The 22,881-nt window shown below is 39.9% G+C and overlaps 1 protein-coding gene across 4 annotated transcripts in view; it reads right to left on the bottom strand.

Annotated features, from left to right (window-relative positions):
• Positions 1–22,881, bottom strand: part of LOC124802186 (helicase domino) — a 436,722-nt gene that overhangs the window by 408,376 nt on the left and 5,465 nt on the right. For all 4 annotated transcript variants that reach the window (XM_047263133.1, XM_047263131.1, XM_047263130.1 and 1 more), the window contains one exon: positions 2,306–2,990. In XM_047263133.1, coding sequence (XP_047119089.1) covers positions 2,306–2,990 — 685 coding nt within the window. The remainder of the gene's footprint in view (positions 1–2,305; positions 2,991–22,881) is intronic.

Raw genomic sequence — 22,881 nt, 5'->3', positions numbered from 1 at the left:
AGAAAAGATCCCCATCGGTTCTGCTGCATACCAAATACCGAGGTGAATACTACTATTTTTTCGCTGCACTCCTTTCCTCCCATAGCATAGTTAGGGAGAGGAATGATTTGGGATCATGTGAGTTGGCTCTTTAGTCTACCTTCACTTTCTTAGAGACTGCTGGGGGACATCTGGTCACCAGCAAAAGTTGTCTTGGTCCGCTTCATTGTGGATCATCTGCCCTAATGCCACCACTCCAACCTAGGGCTCTCCCCACGGGCAGTACCCCAACTCAGCAAAGGCAACCTGGCAGGATGGCCATTGCTGGTAGTTCTGATGTCCCAGGTAGAAAGGCATCTACTCCTTGGCATACGTGGGGAAGTTGCAGCACAGGCATCAGCAGTGTGATATTCCTATGTTGTCAGGGGGCTACAACCAAAAGGGGAAAAGTTGGCCCCTCCACAACAGACTGGCTACCGTGATGGATATTGGGTGCAAAGAAATCTAATATTGTCATGGGGGCAAAAGAGGACAGCAGACAACAGAAGTAAATTATATACCCCATAAGGTGTCCTCACCCAACTAGCTAGATTATGAGTGGAGTTGCAGAGCCATGAAATAATAGGTGCAGACGGTCTATATGACACACCACGTAAGGTGTCCTTCACCAAATGGCCTGCACTTGTGAAAAATTTGGAAGTGTTGAGGTCTAACTCTAAAGGGGACCATAATACTGAAGGCTGAAAAGTAGGAGACTTCTTTTAGTTGCCACTTACAACAAGCAGGAATACAATGGGCCTATTCTAACTCCCACCCGTAGGGGGACATTCATTGGCTTACTGCAGTAAACTGTACAGTGAAAACTGACATTCCTTTGATGAATTTACAAAATTTCATACTTCTTGAAAAGCAGCATCAGAGTTGGTATAATGAAAGCAGCCACTTTTTCAAACAATGGAGGAGTCAGCACTAATTCAGAATAGCAATCTTGATGATAATGGACTTCTGCAGCTACTGAACACAAAACACTGTTGATGCATTTGGTAACCTTTCTACCAAAATTGTCTTCGTGTACCTGTGCTTTCTCAGGCAGTGTGTGTTCCAAAGTTAAACAACGAACTTCAAACATTCCACAAGAGGGTTTTTTTCCCAAGCCTCTAAGTCACATTTTTCAGTACATAATAACCTTTTTTGAAACTGAAAATATAAGACAAAAACGATCTTAAACTTCTATCATCTGCATGTGTAGCTTTGTGGTTAATTAGTTTCTTTACATTATGTTGACATAGTTTCAATCACTCCAACATTTTTAGAAGAGTGTGGGCCTTATCCTTCCATTCTGCAAGTATCAAAGTGACCCTCCATCATTTTTGATGTCTCTCCTTCCAAAATAGATGTACCGCAAATAAAACAAGCGTAGGGACCAGTATTATTCTTTTTACAGTCCACAGGAAAGATAGTAAGAAGAAACACTACACAACACAAAAAACTGAACTGCCCCACACATCCTAAACAAGTTTATGACATAACATCAATGACAATGGAAATATTTACGGAAATACCGTAACGACAGTGTTACAAGAACGACAAGTGAATAGGGACTTGCCATTTTCATTGTTGGGCATCTAATCTTGTATTTTAAAAAAATCATGAAACCTGCAAAAAATATGCATTGACAGAATACAATTCCAACTGTTATATCTCTAAAACAGTTATTCTGACTTTTAGGTGTAGACTTTTATGAGGAATATTTTTGAAATTACAGTTATCTTCTGAATATGAACCACTTTGTGCAAAAATTTTAAAAATGCAAGAAAGTGGCCTAATTTTTAAAAACTGAAAATAATTGACCTTTTTTCGGGGGGGGGGGGGGGGGGGGGGGCACATATGACAACTTCTAGGTTTCTTACTGCATATGAGTATTTCTCGAAGTTTCAAAAATTATAATTTGCTTCCCTCATTTGCAGTTTCTCTTTTTTTTCTAATTTTTCTGCGGTATAAGTGCATCCTGTGCAACGCTGAGGCAGGTTGCTAGTTCAGTATAATTAAATACATCACTTTCAAAGTGAATAAATCTTGACATGTTTCAAATGGCAAAGTCCTTTTCTAATAAATTGTAAGCTACTCTAGAATATTCCAAGCTATACAAGGATGTAACGAATAACAGAGTCAGAATTATGGATGTTGTTCACAATAATTATATTTTCTGAAAATCCACATTTTTATGGCAGTTAACAACACCACTTTTACAACATTAAGAAGAGATGTTATCTGGATCCAGGACTCTACTTAAGTGTTAACACATGCAGTTCAATTAGGATATTACCTTGCACTGGACTTGGTGAAGATGAAACAGACGAAGGCACTTTCAAATCTGCATTCTGTGAAGCATTTGCTACAGTAGCAGACAGTTGTTGTGTGAGGTCTTCATCATCATCGTCTGGATCGAGGCGGTGAGTACGAAGGAAATGTAGGAACTGTGGAGTGGATGGCTTTTTACGCCATATGTGATAGTCCATCATGTTGCCTCCAGCCTGTAGAAAAAAGGCCTCAGCAGCATGCTCCGCATACTGTTCACACAGTTCACGCATGCGTATTGTCTTTTGTTCCTGAACACTATGGCGCATGGTTGCAACTTCCTCATTTGGAGGAGGGCGTTCCTGAAGGTCAGACAGTCTGGCCCTCTTCCGCGGCACTGCAGCCTGCTGAACACCCGGACGTCCCGCTGGTGTCGTTGCTCGTTGTCTCGGTGGTGATGACAAAGAACTGACGAGGGTGGGATGTGATGATGAAACTGTTGCCATAGTTGGTTGACCAATGGCAACCAAGGACACAGTTCCTCTTCCAGGAAGTTCACTGCCATTTGCATTGTTTGACGTAAGTTGTAGGCTTCCAGCATGTCCTTGAGGCACTCCCAATACACTCAGTCTCCTAGATGGGGCAATATTTATTATCCGAGTTGTTCCTCCTTGCTGAATTGTAGCATTACTGGTCGCAATTGTGGGTATCACCTGAAAAATCAGAGTCCATTAAAATTATGAAATACAAATGCCAAAAATGAAGAGAGAGATGTGAGCATAATTTTTGCAAGCTATTTTTCATTTTTCTTTTTAAACTAATTGCTCAAATATGCTGTAGTGCATACCCACAGGGGAGATGCTTACCAACTCTGCTCATGCAACTAATTAGTGGATTATAATAAACTTATAAAAATTTATATAATGAACATTTTAGATTTCAAAATGGACTAATTCCACAATCTGCTAGCATCTATGATGAAGCACTCTTACATTTCTAGTGATTAGAAGTAATCCCCCAACCCTAATTCTATGAAGAACTGAATCTATATGTATAAAACAGCTTCCAACATCCAGTTACTTTACCGATGACGAAAAGGATAGTTGCCACTCACCATTGTGTGTGTGTGTGTGTGTGTGTGTGTGTGTGTGTGTGCGCACGCGCGCGCGCTCTGTCTTCTCTGTATTTTTCCAACAAAGGTCTTGCTGGCCGAAAGCTCATTCTGTGACAGTCTTTTTGTTGTGCCTATCCGCAACTCAGCATCTCCGCTATATGGTGAATAGCAACTACTCTATTCATAATATTGTTGCATTTCATCCTGGATTTTCCATTGTTCAACTGCTTTACAAATGAGTTAGTGCATTAAATATAGTACAAAGTGTTATCATTATCTAATAATGGATGAGTACAGTCTGGGTAACTTGCACAGTATTTTAAGAAAAGCTGGTTTTACATTCAGCTGTGTATACGACACCCTATCTTCTCTACTATGTGTTGCACAATGATATAATTTTGTACGTCCATTCAGTGATATATGCATTTACTGTCTGCAAAATGTGTTGGATATAGAGTCAGATGTAAAGAAGTAATAAATGTAAACATCTTTTTACTGCGTGAACAGAAAAAAGTGGTAAGTGATAAACTTTTTTCCTTTCATTATTGTGTGAGTGTTAGTGGGGGTTTAGACTTATTGTGTAAGACCTTTAACATATTGCTTGACTAGTTGATTATGACAGCATTTTAAATTTTTAAATTCGGTCAGTAGCTAGCTATATGAAATACTGAAAATTAAATAGTTGTTGTCCCCAGAAGTTTTTAGATAGGCATCCAACAACTGTAACTGGATGACCATTTTAGCCATTAAGTAATCCAGATATGCACAAGATTATGTGTATCACTAATACAGAATTGCTTACTTAATACACATTAAATGTTCAGCATTCTCTGTTCAACGATGTGAGAAGTCGCCAGAATGATATGATACAGATTTCATCTTAAACTGTATGTCCTCTTTCCCTGATTGGATAGCTGGGATGTGTTATGGGCCCACAAGTTGTCAAAGTAATGTCCAATGAGAAGATTTGCACCAGGCCATAGAGACACATGAAATTTTATTATTATTATTATTATTATTATTACTACTATCTATATATGTAATTATGTTTGTATGAAACCCTCAGGGCATGAGTCCTACTCACACTTATCCAATTTTTTCCTTTGTTTCCTGTATTAACACAGTTAAACTTACAGTGGGTAGAGTATGTCAACATGTCGAATTCATTATTCAGTTAAAATGTACGTACCACAGTGATGCACGCAGCTTACTGGTGGCTCCTTCCAACAATGGGAAAGGTTGCGAACCACATTCCAGGGTTCCTTACTTTGTAACAAGGCATCTTGCAGTGAATCCTGACAAATAATCTGATTAACAGTTCCAGTAGTTAAGAGAGTCACAGTCTGCCTGCAGTTAGTGTGTCTGCTCAGAGGCATGATGAACTTTCATTTTGCAGTAGAGTGTGTACCAATTTGAAATGTCTTGGAAGATAAACTTGAGAGCCAAAGCAGGACTCAGTCCTGGGACCTTTACCTCTTGCAGGCAAATACTCTACCACAGACCCAGGTTCGAGTCCCTGCCCAGCACACATATTTAGTCTGCCAGATAGTTTCAAATCAACACACATTCTGTTGCAGAGTGCAAATAGCTTTACGCGTTGGGTATGACAGAGGTTCTCTTAGTACAATAAACAGTCCTGCCCTCTATCTACCTACATCTACATCAATACTCCGCAAGCCACCTGACGGTGTGTGGCGGAGGGTACCCTGAGTACCTCTACCGGTTCTCCCTTCTATTCCAGTCTCGTAGAAGGATTGTCGGTATGCTTCTGTGTGGGCTCTAATCTCTGCAAACAATTGTTCCCATGTACCATGTATTTAGGGTTTCTTGCTGTTCCAATCATGCATGGATGGCAGGGACAGTGGTTGCTTCAGCACATCTTTGCATGTTATAATTAATCTTGTACTGGAATTCACAATATCAACGAGAGCAATATGTAGGCCACTGTAACCTATTACTAAATTCAACATCTAATACAGTTGGCATAGTCCATATCAATACAGGCAGGCTAGGAAAAAATCATCCCTTCATAGTCTTGGATGTTATTGAATTTAGTGTATGTTAAAATGAAGGACTAAGTAAGGAACATGTATTATTTTGTTTTCTCCAGAAAAATTTCTTCTCCTAGATACAGCCCTTCAAAGATGACAATGAACATACCAGTTTGAAGATGCAAATTTTGGAAAATTTTTTAAAATGCTGTACCTCTGGAACAGTTCTAGATATTTTGTTGGCTTTTTTATTTGAAAGCTAATTGCTTTATGATTACAAATAAATCCTCCATTTGGAGTTATCTGTGAAAGTTCTTTTACTATGGTGTTCTGAACTTTTTTTTATAATTTATGGATTTTTTTACTTTTTCAAAATGTCAATCAATAAAATTATGATTTTTTTTCTGTTGATTAGTACCGCATGGTTCTACATTTCCTGAAAAGGAGAGCTTCCACTTTTAGGTTGAACAGGCTTTATAAACAACTGAAATTTTTGCCATACATAAAACCTGTTTTATTACCACATTATCACATAACAGGTTCATAAAAATTAAAACCTAGTCTTATTTAACATAATTTTAGTTTTTAAATATGTGTAAGAGACTCATTTTTCAAGCATTTTAAATGGTTCAAAAATGTATGTGAAAGGTCCAAAGACTTAAAGGTCTATACAACTTCTGTGACCCTCTTCTGTACTGAAATTAGCCAGTCAATGAATTCCACTGCTTCAGTACCCTCCTATGACACAAAAGTGATGCCTTCCTGTTGAACCAATAGGAACTGGAGCACTTACAATGTTCCAAACATTGTGAACAGGAGGTGAGCACTGATGACATTGTTGCTGTCCTTCAGCTGAAACCTATATCCAGCACCTGGCCATGTGGTAGCATAAAGTTAAATACAATTTCATTTAACACATAACTGGTGTCTACAATCTCTGCAATACATCAGTCACAGTCATACGTACACGCACACACATACCCCTTCTCAGGTTGTGAATCTGAATATTATCCTGCTGTTTCTTAGTTGTTGGCTGAATGAACGAAATTTCTTCTTTCATCCTCTTTAAAGTGCATGCAATATCAGTTCACTTTGAGTCCAAAAATGTGTCTTCTGAATTCCTTTCAGAGGAGAAGTTTGTTTGGACCATTCTTCTTTTTCACGCTCATGGAATAATTCGATTTTCCCTTTGGACAGAAGAATGAGGGCTGTGGATGTGTAAGATTTCATGACTCTCGTAAAATCCTCAGCATTCTGAATCACAGCTGTATTTTGTCTGGAAAGATTATGTTTTGTAGCATGGTTCTCCAGCAGGCCTCCTACACCATCATAAGGCCCCTTCCCATGACCAGTAGCACTGTTTACCCAGTCAGTTGGCACAAGCGACTTACTCAATTCAAACATCTGGTAAGAATTTTTAAAATGACTAGGAGCACCAACAGAAATAAAGATGATTATCTCTGCCCCTGTTTGCAGTTGAAGAGTTTTACGCATTGCTATATGTCACTCATATAAAAATTGAAACCCGGTCATTACTATAGACCAGTTCTCAGCAAAATCACAGTGAAGCACTAAACATAGTTCTTCAAGTTTCTGTAAATACAGTCCTCCCTTTCCACGGTAGTCACCACATTCTTGAAATAAGCAAGTGTCTCGCTTTATGTCATAGACTACTAATGACTTCACATGCCCAACCAAAGTGTCATATGTCATGTACTCCACTAAGTTCTTAAAATTTACCACACAAAGTTCAAAATTCACACAGTACGCACATAAACAGACATCTCTAGATGGGCGTGGAACCACCCACTTAGGTAATAGTGCATAAAGTTTTGATCTTCCAATACGTGAAGTTATATAGTCACTCTTATAAATTGCAAAATTTTCTTTAACACTGCGGGTCATGTACCTCTTCACTTCCACAACTTTTTGACCTTCAACTGTTACAGTTATAGTGTCTTTTTTGTTGGCACTTTGGCGAGAACGGTCACAATTATCTTCCAGATAAAATGACTGCACTATTTGAACTTGAGCTGATTCTACAGGATGACCATAATAGGGATCTGGTCTTCCAAAGACTCCTTTTACAGACCTCACATTTCTTTATTTGTCTACTATGTACTTTGATACTAATGGAATATGGTTCAAAATTGTTTTCTTTGAAAATGTCTCTGGAATAATAGTTAAAACTAGCACCTTTTGACAGTAGGATGCAAAATATTCAGCAGCTGAATTGATATTTGTTAAAAACTCCTGGCAAGAGGTGCAGGAGTGCTTAGGTTCATTTTCTCATGAAGGTGGAATTTCTACTTTGAAGAGTGTGGGCAGTTTTGCTGTAGTGTATTCAAATTTCTCTGCGCTTTCTTCATGCATAGAGCTTATGATTCAACTTCACTGACCACTGTTTCTCAACAGGACTAACACCTACCTCTGTAGTTGACTGATTCCGGGTATTTAATTCTTCCTCTATTGAAGCAAATTCTGCATCATCTGCACCCTGGGAGGCTTCACCTTGTTCAGATACTACCATTGTTGATATTCTGTCAAAATATTTAGAACACAAAAGTCATCACTGGAAACATCTTCTCCTTGAAACAGAGTCTTCAAATGAGAACACTTGTTCCCTACCTGAACAAATTCTCTTTTTTGTGTTAATATATCACTCTTTTATGGATATGCACGGTCAGCACACTTCACTCTCCTGCGACCCCAGTCAAAAGACATTTCAAACAGTCCTTTTCACAAAACACACTGCAACTGTGTCAACTGGCAAATTCTTCATGAAAACACAAAACTCAGTAGATGGTCTCAGATTTCTTAGAAGCCTCTTCAGTAAACAAATTAGCACTGAACGACTACAATACAGAAACCTACAATGAGCAACCATTACAAAGAAACTGACAAGAAACTACAACAAAGTATAAGAAATATCTGTAACAATGAAAGTGAAAAGAAATACCTGCAACAAAGAAAGTAGTAAGAAATAACTGCAACAAAGACAATAGAAATAAACACTGTAACAAAGAAACAAGTACACTGAAGACATACATATATAAAAAAAAAATAGAAGGAAACATTCCACGTGGGAAAAATTATATATAAAAACAAAGATGAGGTGAATTACCGAACGAAAGCGCTGGCAGGTCGATAGACACACAAACAAACACAAACATACACACAAGATTCAAGCTTTCGCAACAAACTGTTGCCTCATCAGGAAAGAGGGAAGGAGGGGGGGAAGACGAAAGGAAGTGGGTTTTAAGGGAGAGGGTAAGGAGTCATTCCAATCCCGGGAGCGGAAAGACTTACCTTAGGGGGAAAAAAGGACAGGTATACACTCGCACACACGCACATATCCATCCACACATACACACACAAGCAGACACTCTTTGTCTTTAAATATGTCTGCTTGTGTCTGTATGTGTGGATGGATATGTGCGAGTGTATACCTGTCCTTTTTTCCCCCAAGGTAAGTCTTTCCGCTCCCGGGATTGGAATGACTCCTTACCCTCTCCCTTAAAACCCACTTCCTTTCGTCTTCCCCCCTCCTTCCCTCTTTCCTGATGAGGCAACAGTTTGTTGCGAAAGCTTGAATCTTGTGTGTATGTTTGTGTTTGTTTGTGTGTCTATCGACCTGCCAGTGCTTTCGTTCGGTAAGTCACCTTTATATATATATATGGTTATAATAGAGGGAAACATTCCACGTAGGAAAAATATATTTAAAAACAAAGATGATGTGACTTACCAAATGAAAGTGCTGGCAGGTCGACAGACACACAAACAAACACAAACATACACACAAAATTCAAGCTTTCGCAACAAACTGTTGCCTCATCAGGAAAGAGGGAAGGAGAGGGAAAGACGAAAGGATGTGGGTTTTAAGGGAGAGGGTAAGGAGTCATTCCAATCCCGGGAGCAGAAAGACTTACCTTAGGGGGAAAAAAGGACGGGTATACCCTCGCACACACACACATATCCATCCACACATATACAGACACAAGCAGACATTGGTCTTTAAATATGTCTGCTTGTGTCTGTATATGTGTGGATGGATGTGTGTGTGGGTGCGAGTGTATACCCGTCCTTTTTTCCCCCTAAGGTAAGTCTTTCCCCTCCCGGGATTGGAATGACTCCTTACCCTCTTGCTTAAAACCCACATCCTTTCGTCTTTCCCTCTCCTTCCCTCTTTCCTGATGAGGCAACAGTTTGTTGCGAAAGCTTGAATTTTGTGTGTATGTTTGTGTGTCTGTCGACCTGCCAGCACTTTCATTTGGTAAGTCACATCATCTTTTTGTTTTTAGATATATTTTTCCTACGTGGAATGTTTCCCTCTATTTTTTTTTTATATATATATATATATATATATATATATATATATATATAAAAACCTATCCAACTTAAAAGTGGAAGCTCTCCGTTAAAGAGAATATAGTACTACATGGTACTAATCAACCAATCAACACAAAAAAAATTCTAGCTTTACTGGATTGGCATATTTGGAAAAAAATTTCTGTATATTATAAAAAAAATTCAAAAGGCGACAGTAAAAGAACTTTAACAGGTGTGTCCAAACAGAGGATACCATTATAATAATAAAGCAATTATCTTTCAAATAAAAAAACTAACAAAATATCTAGAATTGTTGGAGATACAGCATTTCAAAAATTCTTCCAAAATTCGCATCTTCAAAATGATGTCTGCAGTGTCATGTTTGGAGGCCTGTATCTTGAGGCAGGAAATTTTCTGGAGGAAACAAAAAAATGTGTCCTTCTTATTTACCCCTGAATTTTAACATATGCTAAATTCAATAACATCTGAGACTATGAAGGTAATCTGCTGCCTGAAGTTATATGGATTATGCCAATTTCTTTATGTTCTGGAAGCTTGCTTATTATAGGATCTATCTACAAGCCACTGCCAGTTCATATTTCTCGGCATTTATGTGACACTCTCCATGAGTTAAATAAAAATGAGACTGTTTGTGTTCACCTTGTTTGTATACTTTCAACATCCTGTCTTCGTCTTATTTGCTACATCCCACACACTTGAACAATGTTCTAGGATGTGACACACAAGTTTTTAGTAAGTCACCTCGTTTGTAGAATGTATTTTTGCCGTGTACTATCAACGAATTGAAGTCTATCATCTGCTTTACCTACATTTAGTGTAAAAGACCACTCTACGTCATACTACCACAAACCATAACACCCAGGATTTTGTATGAGTTGAGTGATTCCAACGGTAACTGATATTTACATTTTTGTGACATGCACAATTGGACATTTCGGAAATAAACAGAAGTTGCCAATCTTTACACCTTTTTGTACAGCTTTGAATTTTGGTTACATTCACTGATCTCTACTTGCTTTGGTATGGATATGTGACAAATCACTTTCTCTGAACACCTCTTCTGGTGGATACCATCTTGACATCTTGAGACTTGCATGTGAGGCTCTTAGGACCAGAAACCAGGACACCATCTCAATTGAGAAGACTTTACACCACTCTGTGTGGGGGACTGTCAACTTGTAGCTTGAAAACTTAGATAGCCTATAATGTGAGCAGGCTGCTAGTTCATACAGTTCCCCAGCATCCAACCCAATTTCTTTGATACAAACATAGTGTGTGTTGTCTTTATCGCCTTCCAGCAAAAAGTGAATAATTGTATCAAGTCAATGTAGATGCTAAAGAAATGTGTGTAATGTTTGTTTTTTCTTGGCTCATAATTTGACACTCCAAAATCAGCACTTTTAGCAACTGTTGTGAATCTTACCTACTTGTAAATAAGTAATAATTCTGCAAAAATTCAAAATATGATGAGAAGCTAAACCACAAAATTATTATTCTAAGTGTCAGGTCATTTGGTCTGCAAATCCTAACTGATGTTGCAGCTAACAACTATCAAGATTACAAGTATGGACAGATTAATTCAAAAAACTTAGAAAGAAGTGGTTAAACTGAAGTGTGTTCCAACATTTTGCATAAATTCAATAACTGTCATAGCCAACACTCCTTATAAGAGCAGAAAACATCACTGCAGCATAATATAAAATAAAAACATGTGAAACAACTACAAAGGAGAAATATTCACTGTAATGACAGCTTCAAGGAAGAGGCTCTATTCACCTACATGTGAGCTAGTAAAAACACACATATGACCACTTGATGTCATTGCTTCAGAGAAAGTTTACCAAATTGTGTTTTTGTTGTCATGCAATTGTCTCAATTGTGGAATTTGCATGATCAAACCTAATAGTTATATCTAGGAGCACAATATGGTAGGGAACTGGGTAACAGAGAATTTGGACAAACTTGTAGACAATTCATTTTGGACTACTGATGTACTTTCAAAAACATTTTCTGAAAGCTGTCTTGAACAGCTACTTCAACGGTCCACACACAATGCAAATATTTTAACCTTGTAGCTCCAAACACGCCCAATCTTATTGACTGTGTCAGTACAGAGACAGGGATAAGTGATCATGATGTCATCACAGCGACGATGGATTCTAAAGTTGAGAAAACTGTCAAGAAGGCTAGGACAGTAGTTTTGCTAGAAAGAGCAGATGAGCAGTTGTTAGTATCCCACTTAGAAAATGAATGGACATCATTTAGTTCCAGTATGATGGACATAGAGGATTTATGGGCAGATTAAACAGATTGTAAATCACACTCTGGAGAAATAGGTGCCAAGTAAAGCGCTTACAGACAATAAAGACTTATCATGGTCCAATAACAAAATTCATAAATTGCTAAGGAAGCAGAGAACGTTGCACTCTCGGTTTAAAAAGGAACACGCAAATGACAATAGGCAAAATTAGTACAAAATCATATGTCCATAAAATGACTGATGCATGAAGGTTACAACAACTATCACCATCATACCTTACCAAATCTTTGAAAACGAAAAAATTCTGCTCCTACATAAAAGGTGAGTAAAAGGCTTATATATACACTACTGGCCATTAAAATTGCCACACCAAGAAGTGCAGATGATAAATGGGTATTCATTGGACAAATATATTATACTAGAACTGACATGTGATTACATTTTCACGCAATTTGGGTGCATAGATCCTGAGAAATCAGTACCCAGAACAACCACCTCTGGCCGTAATAACGGCTTTAATACGCCTGGCGTGTACAGGTACAGCTGCCCATGCAGCTTGAACACGATACCACAGTTCATCAAGAGTAGTGACTGGTGTATTGTGACGAGCCAGTTGCTCGGCCACCATTGACCAGACGTTTTCAATTGGTGAGAGATCTGGAGAATGTGCTGGCCAGGGCAGCAGTTGAACATTTTCTGTATCCAGAAAGGCCCGTACAGGACTTGCAATATGCGGTCATGCATTATTCTGCTAAAATGTACGGTTTCGCAGGGATCGAATGAAGGGTAGAGCAACAGGCCGTAACACATCTGAAATTTAATGTCCACTGTTCAAAGCGCCGTCAATGCGAACAAGAGGTGACCGAGACGTGTAACCAATGGCACCCCATACCATCACGCCAGGTGATACGCCAGTATAGCAATGATGAATACACGCTTCCACTGTGTGTTCACCGCGATGTCACCAACCACGGATGCGACCATCATGATGCTGTAAACAGAACATGGATTCACCCGAAAAAATGATGTTTTGCCATTCGTGCACCCAGGTTTGTCGTTGAGTACACCATCGCAGGCACTCCTGTCTGTGATGCAGCGTCAAGGGCAACCGCAGCCATGGTCTCTGAGCTGATAGTCCATGCTGCTGCAAACGTCGTCGAACTGTTCGTGCAGATGGTTGTTTTCTTGCAAACGTCCCCATCTGTTGACTCAGGGATCGAGACGTGGCTGCATGGTCCGTTACAGCCATGCAGATAAGATGCCTGTCATCTCGACTGCTAGTGATGCGAGGCCATTTGGATCCAGCACGGCATTCCGTATTACCCTCCTGAACCCACTGATTCCATATTCTGCTAACAGTCATTGGATCTCGACCAACGCAAGCAGCAATGTCGCGATACGATAAACCGCAATCGCAATAGGCTACAATCTGACCTTTATCAAAGTCGGAAACGTGATGGTACGCATTTCTCCTCCTTACACAAGGCATCACAACAACACTTCACCAGGCAACGCTGGTCAACTGCTGTTTGTGTATGAGAAGTCGGTTAGAAACTTTCCTCATGTCAGCACATTGTAGGTGTTGCCATTGGCGCCAACCTTGTGTGACTGCTCTGAAAAGCTAATCATTTGCATATCACAGCATCTTCTTCCTGTCAGTTAAATTTTGCGTCTGTAGCATGTCATCTTTGTGGTGTAGCAATTTTAATGGCCAGTAGTGTAGTCACTAAAGGACCAATCTGGTGTGGTAATAGAAGACAGCAAAAGGAAAGCGGAAGTATTAAATTTTGCATTTAAGAAGTCATTCACACAGGAGGATTGTACAGACAACCACCATTTGATCGTCGCACAGAGTCCCATTTGGAGGACATAGTAATGGGCATCCTGGCGTGGACAAGCAACTGAAAGAGTTGAAAAAAAAAAAGTTGCGAAGTCCAGGTGGAATCCCAATTCAGTACTACAGAGAGTACTCTAAGGCACTGGCCCCTAAACTTAGTTTGCATTTATTGCAAATCTCTCACCCTGTGCATGTCCCAAGTGATTGGAAAAAAATTGCAGGTGACTTCCGTATATAAGAAAGGTAGGACAGACATGTAAAATTACAGACCAATATCCTCAACACCAATGTGCTGCTTAATTGTTGAACATGTTCTCAAACTTTTCACTGAGATGGAAAATCTTTAGTCCACAAATCAACATTAATGTGCAAAGCATAGCTCACACAAAACTCATCTTGCCCTTTCCTTGCATGATATCCTGTGAACCATGGATGATGAGCAACAGCAACAGACATTTGACACAGTGCCCCACTGCAAACTGTTAGCAAAGTTACAAGCATATGGAATAGGTTTCCAGATATGCAAGTGGCTTGAAGACTTCTTAATTAATACAATCTAGTACATTGTCCCTCCCCCCATGAACCATGGACCTTGCCGTTGGTGGGGAGGCTTGCGTGCCTCAGCGATACAGATAGCCGTACCGTAGGTGCAACCACAACGGAGGGGTATCTGTTGAGAGGCCAGACAAACGTGTGGTTCCTGAAGAGGGGCAGCAGCCTTTTCAGTAGTTGCAAGGGCAACAGTCTGGATGATTGACTGATCTGGCCTTGTAACAATAACCAAAATGGCCTTGCTGTGCTGGTACTGCGAACGGCTGAAAGCAAGGGGAAACTACAGCCGTAATTTTTCCCGAGGGCATGCAGCTTTACTGTATGATTACATGACGATGGCGTCCTCTTGGGTAAAATATTCCGGAGGTAAAATAGTCCCCCATTCGGATCTCCGGGCGGGGACTACTCAAGAGGATGTCGTTATCAGGAGAAAGAAAACTGGCGTTCTACGGATCGGAGCGTGGAATGTCAGATCCCTTAATCGGGCAGGTAGGTTAGAAAATTTAAAAAGGGAAATGGATAGGTTGAAGTTAGATATAGTGGGAATTAGTGAAGTTCGGTGGCAGGAGGAACAAGACTTCTGGTCAGGTGACTACAGGGTTATAAACACAAAGTCAAATAGGGGTAATGCAGGAGTAGGTTTAATAATGAATAGGAAAATAGGAATGCGGGTAAGCTACTACAAACAGCATAGTGAACGCATTATTGTGGCCAAGATAGATACGAAGCCCACAACTACTACAGTAGTACAAGTTTATATGCCAACTAGCTCTGCAGATGACGAAGAAATTGAAGAAATGTATGATGAAATAAAAGAAATTATTCAGATTGTGAAGGGAGACGAAAATTTAATAGTCATGGGTGACTGGAATTCGAGTGTAGGAAAAGGGAGAGAAGGAAACATAGTAGGTGAATATGGATTGGGGGACAGAAATGAAAGAGGAAGCCGCCTGGTAGAATTTTGCACAGAACACAACATAATCATAACTAACACTTGGTTTTATAATCATGAAAGAAGGTTGTATACATGGAAGAACCCTGGAGATACTAAAAGGTATCAGATAGATTACATAATGGTAAGACAAGAGATTTAGGAACCAGGTTTTAAATTGTAAGACATTTCCAGGGGCAGATGTGGACTCTGACCACAATCTATTGGTTATGACCTGCAGATTAAAACTGAAGAAACTGCAAAAAGGTGGGAATTTAAGGAGATGGGACTTGGATAAACTAAAAGAACCAGAGGTTGTACAGAGATTCAGGGAGAGCATAAGGGAGCAATTGACAGGAATGGGGGAAATAAATACAGTAGAAGAAGAATGGGTAGCTTTGAGGGATGAAGTAGTGAAGACAGCAGAGGATCAAGTAGGTAAAAAGATGAGGGCTAGTAGAAATCCTTGGGTAACAGAAGAAATATTGAATTTAATTGATGAAAGGAGAAAATATAAAAATGCAGTAAGTGAAACAGGCAAAAAGGAATACAAACGTCTCAAAAATGAGATCGACAGGAAGTGCAAAATGGCTAAGCAGGAATGGCTAGAGGACAAATGTAAGGATGTAGAGGCCTATCTCACTAGGGGTAAGATAGATACCGCCTACAGGAAAATTAAAGAGACCTTTGGAGATAAGAGAACGACTTGTATGAATATCAAGAGCTCAGATGGAAACCCAGTTCTAAGCAAAGAAGGGAAAGCAGAAAGGTGGAAGGAGTATATAGAGGGTCTATACAAGGGCGATGTACTTGAGGACAATATTATGGAAATGGAAGAGGCTGTAGATGAAGATGAAATGGGAGATATGATACTGCGTGAAGAGTTTGACAGAGCACTGAAAGACCTGAGTCAAAATAAGGCCCCCGGAGTAGACAATATTCCATTGGAACTACTGACGGCCGTGGGAGAGCCAGTCCTGACAAAACTCTACCATCTGGTGAGCAAGATGTATGAAACAGGCGAAATACCCTCAGACTTCAAGAAGAATATAATAATTCCAATCCCAAAGAAAGCAGGTGTTGACAGATGTGAAAATTACCGAACTATCAGCTTAATAAGTCACAGCTGCAAAATACTAACACGAATTCTTTACAGACGAATGGAAAAACTAGTAGAAGCCAACCTCGGGGAAGATCAGTTTGGATTCCGTAGAAACACTGGAACACGTGAGGCAATACTGACCTTACGACTTATCTTAGAAGAAAGATTAAGGAAAGGCAAACCTACGTTTCTAGCATTTGTAGACTTACAGAAAGCTTTTGACAATGTTGACTGGAATACTCTCTTTCAAATTCTAAAGGTGGCAGGGGTAAACTACAGGGAGCGAAAGGCTATTTACAATTTGTACAGAAACCAGACGGCAGTTATAAGAGTCGAGGGACATGAAAGGGAAGCAGTGGTTGGGAAGGGAGTAAGACAGGGTTGTAGCCTCTCCCCGATGTTGTTCAATCTGTATATTGAGCAAGCAGTAAAGGAAACAAAAGAAAAATTCGGAGTAGGTATTAAAATCCATGGAGAAGAAATAAAAACTTTGAGGTTCGCCGATGACATTGTAATTCTGTCAGAGACAGCAAAGGACTTGGAAGAGCAGTTGAATGGAACGGACAGTGTCTTGAAAGGAGGATATAAGATGAACATCAACAAAAGCAAAACAAGGATAATGGAATGTAGTCTAGTTAAGTCGGGTGATGCTGAGGGAATTAGATTAGGAAATGAGGCACTTAAAGTAGTAAAGGAGTTTTGCTATTTGGGGAGCAAAATAACTGATGATGGTCGAAGTAGAGAGGATATAAAATGTAGGCTGACAATGGCAAGGTAAGCGTTTCTGAAGAAGAGAAATTTGTTAACATCCAGTATTGATTTAAGTGTCAGGAAGTCATTTCTGAAAGTATTTGTATGGAGTGTAGCCATGTATGGAAGTGAAACATGGACGATAAATAGTTTGGACAAGAAGAGAATAGAAGCTTTCGAAATGTGGTGCTACAGAAGAATGCTGAAGATTAGATGGGTAGATCACATAACTAATGAGGAAGTATTGAATAGGATTGGGGAGAAGAGAAGTTTGTGGCACAACTTGACCAGAAGAAGGGATCGGTTGGTAGGACATGTTCTGAGGCGTCAAGGGATCACCAATTTAGTATTGGAGGGCAGCGTGGAGGGTAAAAATTGTAGAGGGAGACCAAGAGATGAATACATTAAGCAGATTCAGAAGGATGTAGGTTGCAGTAGGTACTGGGAGATGAAAAAGCTTGCACAGGATAGAGTAGCATGGAGAGCTGCATCAAACCAGTCTCAGGACTGAAGACCACAACAACAACAGTACATTGTCTTGGACAGTGAGTGTTTATCAGAGACAGGAGTATCATCAGGAGTGTCCTGGGGAAGTGTGATAGGTACTATCTCATTCTCCATAAACACAAATGATCTGATGAACAGCAACACTTTGCAACAGTTTGCTGATGACTCTATGGTGTATGGGAAGGAGTAGTCGCTGACAGAGTATACATGATGACTTGGACAAAATTTAGTTGGTGTGAGGAATAGCACTTGCTCTAAATTTAGAAAAATGTAAGTTAACACAGATATAAAGGAAGAACAATCTCATAACGTCCAAATACAGTATTCGTAGTGTGCTGGTTGGCACAACATATTGATTACATATCTAGAAGTAACACTGCAAAGTGATATGAAATTAGCAGGCACTTAAGGATGGTAGTAGGGAAGGCAAATGGCCAACTTGAGTAATGCTCGAGTGTTTGGGATACCCACAGGTCAGATTAAAGGAAGACATCAAAGCAAGTTGCTAGAATTGTTAGCAGCAGGTTCGATCAACACGCAAGTCTTACTGAGATACTTCATGAACTCAAATGGGAATCCCTGGATAGAAAATGATGTTCTTTTCATGAAACATTATTGAGAAAAATTTAGAGAATTGGCATTTAATGTTGAGTGCAAAACGATTCTGCTGTCGTCATCGTACATTTCAAGTATGGACCATGAAGATAAGAGAAATTAAGGGTCATACAGAGACATATAGGCAGTCATTTTTCCCGCTTTCTATATGCAAGTGGAACAGGAAAGGGAATGATTAGTAGTGATACAAGGTAACCTCCGCCATGTATCACACGGTAGCTTGTGGTATTGTATGTAGATGTGGATTACTGGTGAGGGCATGGAGATTACTGTAATACAGTAAAACAACTTTACGACACACTGTGCAGCACTGATGGTGACGTCAACTACACCCTTCCAAAATATTTTCAGTTAGTTGTGTTCCGCAGAACTAATAAAATTTAGAAATGATATCATGCAACAGCAGCGCTATAGGATTGTTTTTTCTATTAATCTGTATTAACTTACATTTTTCAACATTTAGAGCAAGTTGCCTTTCAACAAACCTGCCAGAAATTTTGTCTAAGTCATCTTGTATCCTCCTACAGTCACTCAATGAAAACACTTCCCCATACAGAGCGAACAATCAGAGACTGCTGCTCACCTTAACCATCAGGCTGTCTACGTATACAGAGTGAAAGAGCGGTCCTATCAACCTTCCCTGTGATACTTCTGACAATACCTTTCTCTGATGAACACTCGCCATTTAGGACAACATATTGGGTTCTATTACATACAAGGTCATTGAGCTGTTCACATATCTGGCAATGTTTTTTCATACACTCGGGACTTCAATGACAGCCTATAGTGGGACACTGTATTGAACGTTTTCCAGAAATCTAGGAATATGGAATCTGCTGTTGGCCTTCATTTAAGGTTCAAAAGATACTGTGTGAGAAAAGGGCAAGCTGAGTTTCACATGAGCAATGCTTTTTAAAAATTTTACCTGTGTTACATCAGCACTTTATTCCAGTTACTTGGGGCTTTGCATTGGACAACAGATTAATGGTAAATGCAAGAAGTGGGTAATGTCAAAGAGCACACTCTGTAAAACTGAATTGGGATTCCATCCAGGCCTGGCAACTTACTTATTTTCAACTCTTTCAGTGGCTTTTCAGTGCCAAGGATGACTATTTCCATTCCCTAAACATGAGAATCTGTACAGTAGTCAAATGATGTTATTCCTGTACAATCCACTTGGGTGAATGACTTTTTAAAATGCAAAACTTCTAAGACCATCTTAAGTTTAAAACATATGCTAATGTAAAAAAGCCAGAGTGATATTGTCAAGGGATCTGAAACAAATTTGCCATTGGCATCGTCAAACATGGCTAGTGATATAGTGTGAACAAGGCCAGTGTGTTGGCAGAGTCATAATATCAATGGGGCTACTGTTCACAGCAAACTGCGTACAATTAGTGTGTAACACTTAAGTTGTTCTCCGTACAACTGGTGAAACTACACTTTTCAAGTCTACCACCAGACAATGTAGTGAAATATTCACACTTTTTCATCAAGATAACTGCTGAAAACCTTCACATTGTCATACACTGAAGCAAGTCTTAAAAATAAGTGCTGCTGATGAGAGTCCTTGTGGTTTTGGCTGCTAGCTATGTCCCTGGTAGTGCTGTGATGAGACCACATTTTTGAAGTATTGTGTTGTTCTTTGAGACCTGATCACAGAATGTACAGGGCTCCAGGTTATTTTCCGTGCGAATCCAGAAACCCTAATGAAGATATTTGCACCCTCTACAATGCAATCCTAGAAGGAAAATACTTTTAATACAATCCTGGTCTCCTCATACATCACACAATGTCTCATGCTATGACAATGTTTAGCTATGGCAAATGAAACCAGATGCCCTAGGTCCATATATTACTAGTGTCAATCACAGCAGTTTTGGACTCTTCAACACATCTGGACAGAATAACTTTATAAACCACTGGACTCCAATCATTTGATTTAATTAGTTTTGATGAAGTAATTCCATTTTTAAAAATTCCTTTAGAACACTCTTTGGAGCTATGTTACAGGAAGTTTGGGGTGGACAATAGGGCACTATTCAAACAAGTGCTTACAACTGCATACTTTTTATTCTACTATCGATTACTTTGAGCAAGGAGACTCTTTAACATCATAGACAACAATTATAGCTGTTTCTCTTCTCCAGAGCAATACGCAAAGCACTTAACAAGACAGCTATGTCCACCAAAGTAGCTTAATGGGCCGCATGTCGAACAGAGTCATGGAGTACTACGATTTATCTTACAATGAAAAGTAGGGACTGAAAGCAGATACTAACAACCAGGAGGGGTATATACTCATCATATGTCACACCAGTAGCACTGTCTAATGTTTCCTTTACAGAGACTGACCCAAAAGGGACCCAGGATATTATTCCATTTCTGTCACAGGAATACAGAAGTAGCTAGTGCGCTTTGACGCATGACATCACAAATATGGTGGAAACGACCATACACGACGACTCCAATATGGTGCCTATGATGTCACTACGGAACATGACAACAAACACGAAAATACATTGAAAACCCAACACACACACGTTCCACAAAAAACCTAATGAAACTAACGGGACAAGTGTGGGAAATTGGGGTTTTTTGGGTGGGGACAAAGTAAATATAAACAAATTTAGAGACATTGCTAGCTTGCGAAAGGATCACACATCATAATATCTTTGCGTAAATGGGATTGTGAGGGTGGTTGTGGAGACTGGGTTGGCCTACACAAGTGGGGCCATTTGTTGTTCTCGTGTCCCTCATGTGTCTGTCCCTGAGTGACTGGGAAATCAACACAGTCTATGACGAATTGGGACAACCGAAAAAAAAAAAACCCACACAAAATAACTAAAAAAACCGACAACACAAAACTCCCCAAATTCCACTAAACACAATATCCTCTGGAATCGGACACTTCCCTCGACCTATATAGCTCAACATCAGCTCCCAATCCCACAAACTGGAATCGAACACTTCCTTATTACCAATACAACAAACCACACAACTCAGAACCACCCCACCAGCCACAACAATGCACAACAAATACATTAAAAACAAGAAAAAGAAAAACTTACCACAACAAAGTTCCGGCGCCACACTAGTCTGGCCACCATAAATCACACACACACACACACACACACACACACACACACACACACACACACACAAAACCAAAAGAAAGACCCAACCCACCCACAACCCAACCAAACCTCCCCCCTCACTCCAAAATAAAATACCCATAAACAAGAAACAAACACACAATAAAAAAATCTCAATCACACATTACAACCCAACAAAAACTACAACAAAATAGATCCTCCACAACTAAATAACAAACCAACACACTCCCCCCCCCCCACAAACACTACCAACAACTAAACCCCCCCCTTCCCCACTCGCAACCACCCACCCACACAAACCACCCTAACTAACCACCTTCGACCTGTACATCTTACTGATAGCTCTTTTTAAAAAAAAATAGCCTCAGGGTCACTCTTCCGCCAACAGTACTCATCTAAATGAGACTGAAGGTTAGAAGAGTGCCTCTTTCCCCCTCCCAAGAACTGACTTAACGGCCCCCCACATCCCGTCTATGGTATTCGTACAAGCCCCCGTCTCATAATTTTTAAACTCTAAACTATGGTTCACTACTAAATGATTGTACCCCCTCTCACCTAACCCCCTATAAGAAGAAAAAGCATCAGAAACTACAGTAGAACCCGGTTCTATAAACTCCTCAATTAACCCCACTAATTCCCTCTTAGACCGCCCCTCCACAACCCTAAAAACACATTTCGAACACTCACACCGAGAGACCAACCACAGACTTACCCCTCTCATACTTCCTTTTCCCACACTGAGAGTCATCCACCACCACCACAACCCCAGGCCCACCCAACTTACATCTGTACTTAATAAACTCGGAACATACTTAATGACAAAACGAAAACCATTCAAAGCACACTCCTTCTCACTCGTGCCAATTTCATGCACGCAAAAACTGTGAGAGGATTTATAACAAAAGTAATACGTCAGGAACAGAAACTCATACATGCCCGACCTAGACTTCTCGAACCAGGAACCGCGACGTACGGAGTACCATAGGTAATTCCTACGGCACCGCCACATATAACCATCCCTGGTCCGAGATGCCAGAACTTTTGCCAATGTCGTTTTATGCCTACAAACAGCGCACTTTACCTCCGCCAACAACCCAAACAGCTGCAGAAATTTTATTAACTCCAACGGAGTCACGCCCATCATAGCATGCAAGTGCACAGTATTAATTTTATTCATCATATCCATACCTAACAAGAGCAGCAACAAAGTAATTTACTCAAATTAACACACGACCTACAGCGAACACCACTACAATAACTTTCACACAAAAACACTAAATCTTTAACTCACTGAAAACAATTCCGCTCCACACACAGTTAAAACGAGGACTAGCCAGAAGAAGCAGTAACACCAAACTGAACCCAATACACCACACAACACGAAACCCCTAAACAGACCACCAGAGGGCACCACAAACAGCAACACGATGACACCTACAAACACACCACACTCGCAAACCAAACTCTGCGCCGTCATGA

The sequence above is a fragment of the Schistocerca piceifrons genome, chromosome 1, assembly GCF_021461385.2.
Source record: "Schistocerca piceifrons isolate TAMUIC-IGC-003096 chromosome 1, iqSchPice1.1, whole genome shotgun sequence".
Lineage (NCBI taxonomy): Eukaryota > Metazoa > Arthropoda > Insecta > Orthoptera > Acrididae > Schistocerca > Schistocerca piceifrons.
The sequence above is the reverse complement of the archived record's forward strand: the minus strand, read 5'-3'. Positions and strand labels throughout refer to the sequence as shown.